The 7,888-nt window shown below is 41.4% G+C and overlaps 1 protein-coding gene across 1 annotated transcript in view; it reads left to right on the top strand.

Moving 5' to 3' along the window:
* MFN2 (mitofusin 2) overlaps positions 1-3,867 on the top strand; it is a 9,249-nt gene extending 5,382 nt beyond the window's left edge. The window contains exons 13-17 of the mRNA XM_010005124.1: positions 660-880; positions 1,005-1,154; positions 2,043-2,239; positions 2,605-2,739; positions 3,381-3,867. Of these exons, the coding sequence (XP_010003426.1) occupies positions 660-880; positions 1,005-1,154; positions 2,043-2,239; positions 2,605-2,739; positions 3,381-3,450 (773 nt within the window). The 3' untranslated portion in view covers positions 3,451-3,867. The remainder of the gene's footprint in view (positions 1-659; positions 881-1,004; positions 1,155-2,042; positions 2,240-2,604; positions 2,740-3,380) is intronic.
* Positions 3,868-7,888: the final 4,021 nt, after the last annotated feature.

The raw sequence follows: 7,888 nt of genomic DNA, 5'->3' as shown, positions 1-7,888 counted from the left end.
TCAGCAGGCAACATTTTCCTTTAACTAATGCAAAGCAACTGTGCAGATGGTCTGGGTTTCTCTTTCATCTGAATAGCTGATGGGCAGCTGGCATCGTCTTAGTTTCCATCTTTGTTAACAATGCTGTTGTGCAGAGGACTAGTTACTTTGGTTTTTTCCACTCTGTGTGTGAACTTGTGCAGTCATTTGCTGATGAATATATACAATCAGCTTAATCCTCATGACAGAAAGGAACTGTGACTTTGAAAACCTCAGAGTCTCAGATGAAGATCTTAATGAAATAAGTGACTTGTGACTTGGTGCCTCTGAATGTAAACTTTTAATAGAACTGTGCTGCCTAAACACTTAGAGAACTGGCCTTCAGATTGTGTTTTCCAAGCTATTGCTAAACTATAAACTCCACCAATTCTCTCTAAGCATTTAGGAGGGTCCATGGAAAAATTTCCTTTTCAGTTGATCTAAAGAACTAAGAATCAAATAGTAATTCATGATGTATCTCTTTCTTTGCAACATGCTTGGCTTTAGGAAATTTAAGGAACTAAGTAAGGTAACTGTGGAGAATGGAACAACCCATAACCACCCTGATTACAGTGTGCAAGTCTGGTTAATACTTGTGAACTTGATAGCCAGTTTAAAAAATACTTTTTTTATCTGTGCAGATGGCTTAAAACCTCTTCTCCCAGTCTCCTTGCGTGGCCAGATAGACATGTTAGTTCCCCGGCAGTGCTTCACACTCAGCTATGATCTGAACTGTGACAAGCTTTGTGCTGACTTCCAAGAGGACATAGAATTCCATTTCTCTCTTGGATGGACAATGCTGGTGAACAGGTTTTTGGGACCAAAGAATGGTCGACGGGCCTTGATAGGCTATAATGACCAGGTAAAACACCTCATTGAGGAGTCGAGTGTAGATGTGATAGTCATAATTTCAGTGGCTGCTGAAGTTAGGGCTTGTCTTTTCTTAATCTTTTGTTGTTTTGTTTTGTCACTGCTTTTCTTACTAGATTCAACGCCCTTTAACACCAGCAAATCCCAGTCTGCCTCCTTTGCCTCAGGGCTCTATGACCCAGGAAGAGCTCATGGTATCGATGGTGACTGGACTGGCCTCACTAACTTCCCGAACTTCCATGGGGATCATTGTGGTCGGAGGCGTGGTGAGTTGGCAATCTGAGCACCAGTGACATGCACAAAGTTGGAGCAGTGACTTGAAAAGTGCCTGCACTGCCCAGTGCTGTAGATGTTTGCTGTCCACAGAGAGTGAAATACTTTCTCCCTTTGATCTTTCATTTGTGTATAAATATTGAGCTTATTTTATATAATAGTTAGGCTTGGAGCTCGGGTTGTTGTGAAGATAACTCTTCGGAGTACGTTACAAAAGTGCTAAATAGTCTCTGATTCTTTTGTGAAAATGAAAGAAAATCTGGTGGAGTTTTTTTCTGCATTTACAGAGGAATCAGGACAGAAGTACCTTCCTGGAAGGAGACGACAGCACTTAATTTTAGATACAATGCCTAATTTATTTCAGGGAAAATCAGCACTTGTCATTTTGAAAATAATAGCTGTTTTGAATCTCAAATCTCCCCACACTGTGGAGGCATAAGAGATTTAACTCAGGTTGCATGGTAACTGGCTCCCATTGCAGAAAGAGTCTAAGTTTCTGTAGTGCCAGTTCATTCCTACCTGCTGTTCTAGTGCATCACAGTGTCCAGAGATGGGTGATTTCTGAAAGGGGAGATGGTTGCTTATAAAAGTCTTTCACTTTAGAAACAGAGATTCTGTGAACCAAAGTTCCCTTGCGCTTGCAGTGTAATTTAAATGTGCCGGAATAGTTAACCCACTCCCCAGCAGTTTAGGTTGGATATTTTATTGTGTATTCCAGACATCAGTAGGAAGCTGTCAGACACCACTTGCAAGTCAGTGTTACCTATCTAGCTCATTTTTATATGCCTAGAATATAAATAAATGCTCTGTGCACCATTTTTAGGAGTTAGCATCATGTTTAGGTTATGACTATCATTTGGCTTTCCTTGTGCTTTTTTTAGGTCTGGAAGGCTGTGGGTTGGAGGCTGATTGCTCTCTCGTTTGGCCTTTATGGGCTCCTTTACGTGTACGAGCGCCTCACCTGGACCACCAAAGCGAAAGAGCGCGCTTTCAAACGGCAGTTTGTGGAGTACGCCGGGGAGAAGCTGCAGCTCATTGTCAGCTACACAGGTTCCAACTGCAGCCACCAAGTCCAACAGTGAGTTGCTTATATTCAGCTAAACCTTGATCTAAAATCTGTTGTTTGGGGCTTTTTTTTTTTTTTTTTTTAATTCCTCACTAAAACAAAGTGAGTCTACATACTGCATTCCAGATTTAAAACTGCAGAAGTGTTCTTGTTTTAAAGTAATACTATGCTTTTTGGAATCACTGAGTTAATGTTTTGGTGATGTTAAACTTTAGTCTCAGTGTACTTCTGCCTGTCAGAGTTGCTTTAATGGAGCATTCTTGTGCAGAAATGGAAAGATGAGCATCTAAGCAACATCACTATACATCAAAAGGGTTTAATTCCTTGAATTTGCTGCTCCTAACTTTTCCTCCTATCCAACTGTTCTTGTTTCATAGAGAGCTTGCTGGAACATTTGCTCATTTGTGTCAGCAAGTGGATGTCACACGGGAGAATCTTGAGCAGGAAATTTCTGCCATGAATAAAAAAATTGAAGTTCTGGATTCACTGCAGAGCAAAGCAAAACTGCTCAGGTGAGATTTTTATTGTTCCATATACACAGACATTTGCATACAACTGTTTTTCATGAGATTGCCCCAAGAAGTTCAGATTAGGATGTATCTTTGAGTGCAGTGCTTCTTCCATCGTAGTGTTTGATGTGTAGACATCAGCATCTTTCCCTTTTTTTTTTTTTTCACTATGTAGTTTCTGATGTACTGTTTACAGTCATTTAAATCTTCCATCTCAGAAAACACCTTTACTACTCTTGTTTGTGGTTTGTTTGGAGTTACAGTTCCTTTCCATTTATCAAAACATAGTCCTCTACTACAAACTCCTTCAGAGTAGTATAAAATGATGCAAAAAGTCTCACACACACACTTTGTACATAGTTGGCTGATGTTTTTCTTCACCCTGCAAAGGCTATTGGGAAGATTTTTTCAAAACATTCCTTATCTCAATGGGAAGCTGTGACCAAGGTCTCAGTTTGAATCTGAAACCCTAGGGACTGTTGGCAGGCAAATGTTCCTGACCTGAGGGAGGCAGCAGCATTTTGGAATGGACTTCTAACACTCCTCTCCATGCCTTTTTCTTCACTCAATTCAGTCATGCTTCTTTCAGGTTGGCTTGAGTAGAGTTATTTTACTCACTTAATGGAGACTTTCTATCATTGCAGGAATAAAGCAGGTTGGCTTGACAGTGAACTCAACATGTTCACACATCAGTACCTGCAGCAAAGCAGATAGTGTGGAAAGAAGAGAAAACCAACACTGTTTCCTGTCAGTGCTCTCTTAATTACTGCAGAGAACATGGTGGGTGATGGAATTTCCTCAAGGGAACGAGCAAGAGCCTATTGCTACGTTTCCAGTGCTGTGTGAACAATAGGATTCTGCTTCCCTGTTTGTGTCCCACCTCTAAACACTAGCTGTTTATAACTCCTCTTTTTCCTCCTTGTGAGACCTGGCTACTTCAGAAGGAATGTGTGCTTCATACATTTACAGGGGGCTTTTTAAAGCAAAACCAAATACAGTAACAAATCTAAAAGAAATGTTTGTCAGGTTAAAAGTTAGCCTGACATGTCCTTGTGGAGTCATTAATTTTGCTACATGATGACAGAACTTTAGACTTCCAAGCCCCAGGTTTATGTATGTGTGACAAGCAGCCATTTGCCTAAAGACAGATCCCACACACGCAGATGTGTAATGATTTCACAATGCATTTATAGTCCATGCAGGCCTATCTCCTAGGTTAATATTCTGTTATTACAGACCATGACAGAAATCACCGTGGCCCTTCATAGAAGATTTACTACTGTCAGTTTGTTTAAACCTACGAACAAAACGTAGTTCTCTTCTGGAGCAAAAGGGACTAAGATTTTGCTTTGGTAAACTTACCGTCTTTAGAATTAGTTTCTTCCTATTAAGAGCATTTAATAATGCAGTCTGGCCTGTTTCATGTCATGGACAAAGACAAGTAGCTCCTGTGAAGGGGATAGTGCTGATAATCTGGCATCTTGTTGAGGAAGAGAAATAGGAAACAGAAGCTAGTTGACAGAATGTAATGAACTGCTTTGTGAGATAAATCGATGAGCATGGGGGTTTTTTTGGAAATGCACAGCTGTGTTTCTAGAAGCAGGCCTCTGGAATTCCATTACCACTATTTGTCCACAAGAACAGCATGTGGATTACAAGCTGGAAGAGATTTTGCCTCATGTAGAGTTCCCATAGAATTTTGCAGTCTGCGGTAATATGATTTGATGTTGTTCCTCTTCTGTTATAAGTATGAGAATGAGCTGGTAAGTGCAGCTCTTGTGGGGCAGGGAGAGAGACCTGCCCCCTTGTGTTTCATGCCAGGGCATCCTGTGGGTTAAGGCAACTTGTTTTTCCAAAGATGTTCTGTATTTGCAAATGGATGAAATTTATTGTTGAGTTTTGCCCTAAAGCCATTTTGAATTTGGAGTTTAAGATTTGAGAATTGTTAAGGACTTCAGTCTGTTCCGGTTGGGATTGAAAGCGGAGAAATTACCACTGATTTCAGTAGTAAGAGGATTAGGTTCCTATGTTGCAAAGTTTCTTTTCCACTTAGTGGGTCAATATTTTGCCATCTTTTGGGTACAACCTTTCTGTTCCCCACGAAATATCTGAGGAATCCAGAATCAGATCCTGTATTCCTGAGGTTAGTGACAACCTAAATCTGTTCAGCACCAAACGTCAGAGAATATGGGCTATCTTTGAGCAGGTCCCAGCTGAATTCACAACTACTAAGAGTGGTTTGTTTTTTTCCTGTTGACAATGAGACTTTTCACTTGAAAATGGTATCAGCTGCCTTAAGATTTCTTGTTCATGCTCAGGTCTGAACATGTGCTTGTGACAAGTCCCATGTTTTATATGTCACAGAAGTTCCAGAAAGAAGCAGCTGCCCGACTCGTGAGGGAGTAAAAATAGTGAAATACCAGTAAGTACTTCAGGCTATTCTGAGATCTGCAGGAAGACTTGAAGTCTCTTGATAATGTAGTTAGTAGTGAGACTCTTGTTACGTCCCCGGAATGCAGGAAGCAAAGCAAACTTTTCACTCCTATTAGCTTTGTATCCAACCCAAACTTGAAAAGCCATTTTCATCAGAGGGCTTCACTGGCCTTGGTTGGTTTCTTCAGGCAACCAGCCGAACTTAAAGCTTGGATCAGATCTGGGAATGAGGAAGTAAAATTTTGAGTCTTTGCCTTTGGAAATGTGATTTCTAGGCTTGTGGTGAAGTATGCTGGAGTAAGTGGAATCATCTACTGTTACTCTGCTGCAGGTACTACATGAATAAATTCAGATCTCTAGTTTCTCAGGCTATCCCATACACATTTATAATAGGCTATATATTAACACTATTGAGTTAAAGCACTAAACCGATCCCTAATACACCAGGAAATTGTCAGTTCCAGATAGAGGGAGATGATGAAGTATTGCTGCTCAGCAGCTCTGGGCTACCTGAAATGCTGACCTTTCAGTGGGCCTTTAAGGGAAATGTGACACATGAGTTTGTCTCTAAACTGGTGACCTGTAAAGGGAAAAGAGATTGATGGGTTCTTAGAATCTGGTGTGTTGCCAATGTGTGTGTTTCTAATGCTGTTCAGATTTTGGTGATACAGGCATTCTCACTGTAGTGCTGAAACCTATACAACAGGGAAAAGAACCACTTGATTTTTTTAAGAAACAAAACTGTTAACATGGCAGGAAAATTTTTATTTATGTGTGTAACCCTAGTCCCTAGAAGCCCGAGTGATAGAGAATCAATCTTTTGAGAGGCCTATGAGCTGGATTCCTCTTAAAGAAAACATAGCTGTACTTCTTTAATTCAGAGTGGTGGAGGATTGAACACTATCAACAAGGAGGCTGTTCTCTGCTTTTCATAAAGACAGATAAACTAATCCTTACAATGAGTAATTCTAAACCAATCTTACCCATACTCTTTTTAAAGAAGGTCAGCTAAAGGCACTTTATCTTATTGCTGCTACTTATTTTTCTCATTTTGTTATGTTGATGGAGCTCTTCAAAATACTCTTACCAGTGAGTTTTCTTTCTGCTGTATTTAAGGTGATACATTTGCATGAATTATTCCTGTATCAATGCTGTAAACAGTGGAAACCAAATAAAAGTTAATTGGAAAACTATTTACCCCGATGTGTTCTCCATGTAATGATACAGTCTTCAAGTGTAAGTATAATGTATTCAGAGGATGATAAGCTGCTGTAAATTGCATGTTTGACAGTAGTGGCCTTTAATCTGCGTTTGTACTATGAAAATTAACAAGGAGACCAGTGATACTGAATTATCTGATAGAAAGTTTGAGATTCTCTCTGAAGTTACACTAAATCGATGGTATCGAATCAGTGATTTCTTGAGAATGTTGCAGGAAGTAACGGCCAGCAAATGTGCTGGTAGATGGAACTTTTGAGTCAGTGTTCTCAGTTGATTAGTTTGTGTTAGAAAAAGGCAGATTTTTCATTGGTGAGTTTTCCAAGCAGCTCCCTTCTGGCTTCGGGGGGAGCTAGGGTGCGTGGTCGGTGCGGACAATGAGCTGAGGAGGTTCTGTGAACCCCACAGGAGGCAGTTTGGAGCTTTTGCCCGGGGGAATCCCGGCGGGGGCGGGAGCGAAGGCGGGGATCCCCCGGCCCGGGATCGCGGGGCAACCGCCGGTTCGGAGGGCAGGTGGGCCTGAAAACGCGGTGTGGGCGGAGCGGTGCGGGGGTCTGAACGTCTGCAGCCCTGGAGCCGCTTGGTCCGGTGAGCCTCGCCAGCTGCCCGGCTCCGGCGGCTGCCAGGCTGGCCTCTGGGAGAGGGAAGGAGTTTAACAATGCCCAGGGTCATCTCCCCTTCCCCCTAGGCATGGGACAGCCCAACCAGCGCGTCTGCGCAGAAACAGCTCCCGGAAGCTCTGCTAGCTTTCTTGCGGAGATTGGAGTTCATAGCTCCCGAGACAACCATTGTTTATTTTTAACTGCTAAGTTTATTTTTGTAAAGGTTTCAGACTAAAGCAGTTTCATATGCTTGAGCGCCTGGGGTTGAGCCTGAAGGACTAACGGCTTCTTATAGATTATGCTGAGTGGATCTCATCTGGTAAAACCCTTTCAGAAAGTCCCTTGACTAATGTTATTTTCAGAGTATTAACCTTCCAGCGAGCAATGATGAAAGAATGCAGTTAGCTTTGTCCTGTGAATACTGTGATAACTTCTGTTTTGTTCCAATTATCTCAAATTCAGTGCCTGGAGACTAGTGTGTTTCTATGTTATGTCTGGTAGGACACCTCTCACTTATTTCTTCTAACAAAACATGTTACACTTCTTTGATTGTTACCACTGCTCACCCTTCTATTGCTGTTATATGCAATATGCGTTAGATTCCTCATATCCAGTTGCAAAGGTAGCAGACAAAAACGGATCACATTAACTTTGGAGAAGGATTTAAGCATCCTTTGGAGCAAAAGGTCCCAGGCAACCACATCATTTTCTTGGGAACATAATTAATCACTAACCAGAAACAATGTGGGGGTTTGGAGTTAGAGTTTTGTATTTAATAAAAAAACCCACCACCTTTCTGCAAATTTAGGGCAGCTTGTGACCTTGTAAACGTGTTGAACAGCGTGACAGCCTTCCAGTCAAACTAAGTTTTATTTTTTTATTAGCTCCCTTTTCCTCCA

Source organism: Chaetura pelagica, unplaced genomic scaffold, assembly GCF_000747805.2.
Source record: "Chaetura pelagica isolate M959 unplaced genomic scaffold, ChaPel_1.0 scaffold159, whole genome shotgun sequence".
In the NCBI taxonomy this organism is placed as follows: domain Eukaryota; kingdom Metazoa; phylum Chordata; class Aves; order Apodiformes; family Apodidae; genus Chaetura; species Chaetura pelagica.
Note: the sequence above shows the minus strand (reverse complement) of the source record. Positions and strands in the feature narration are given on the sequence as shown.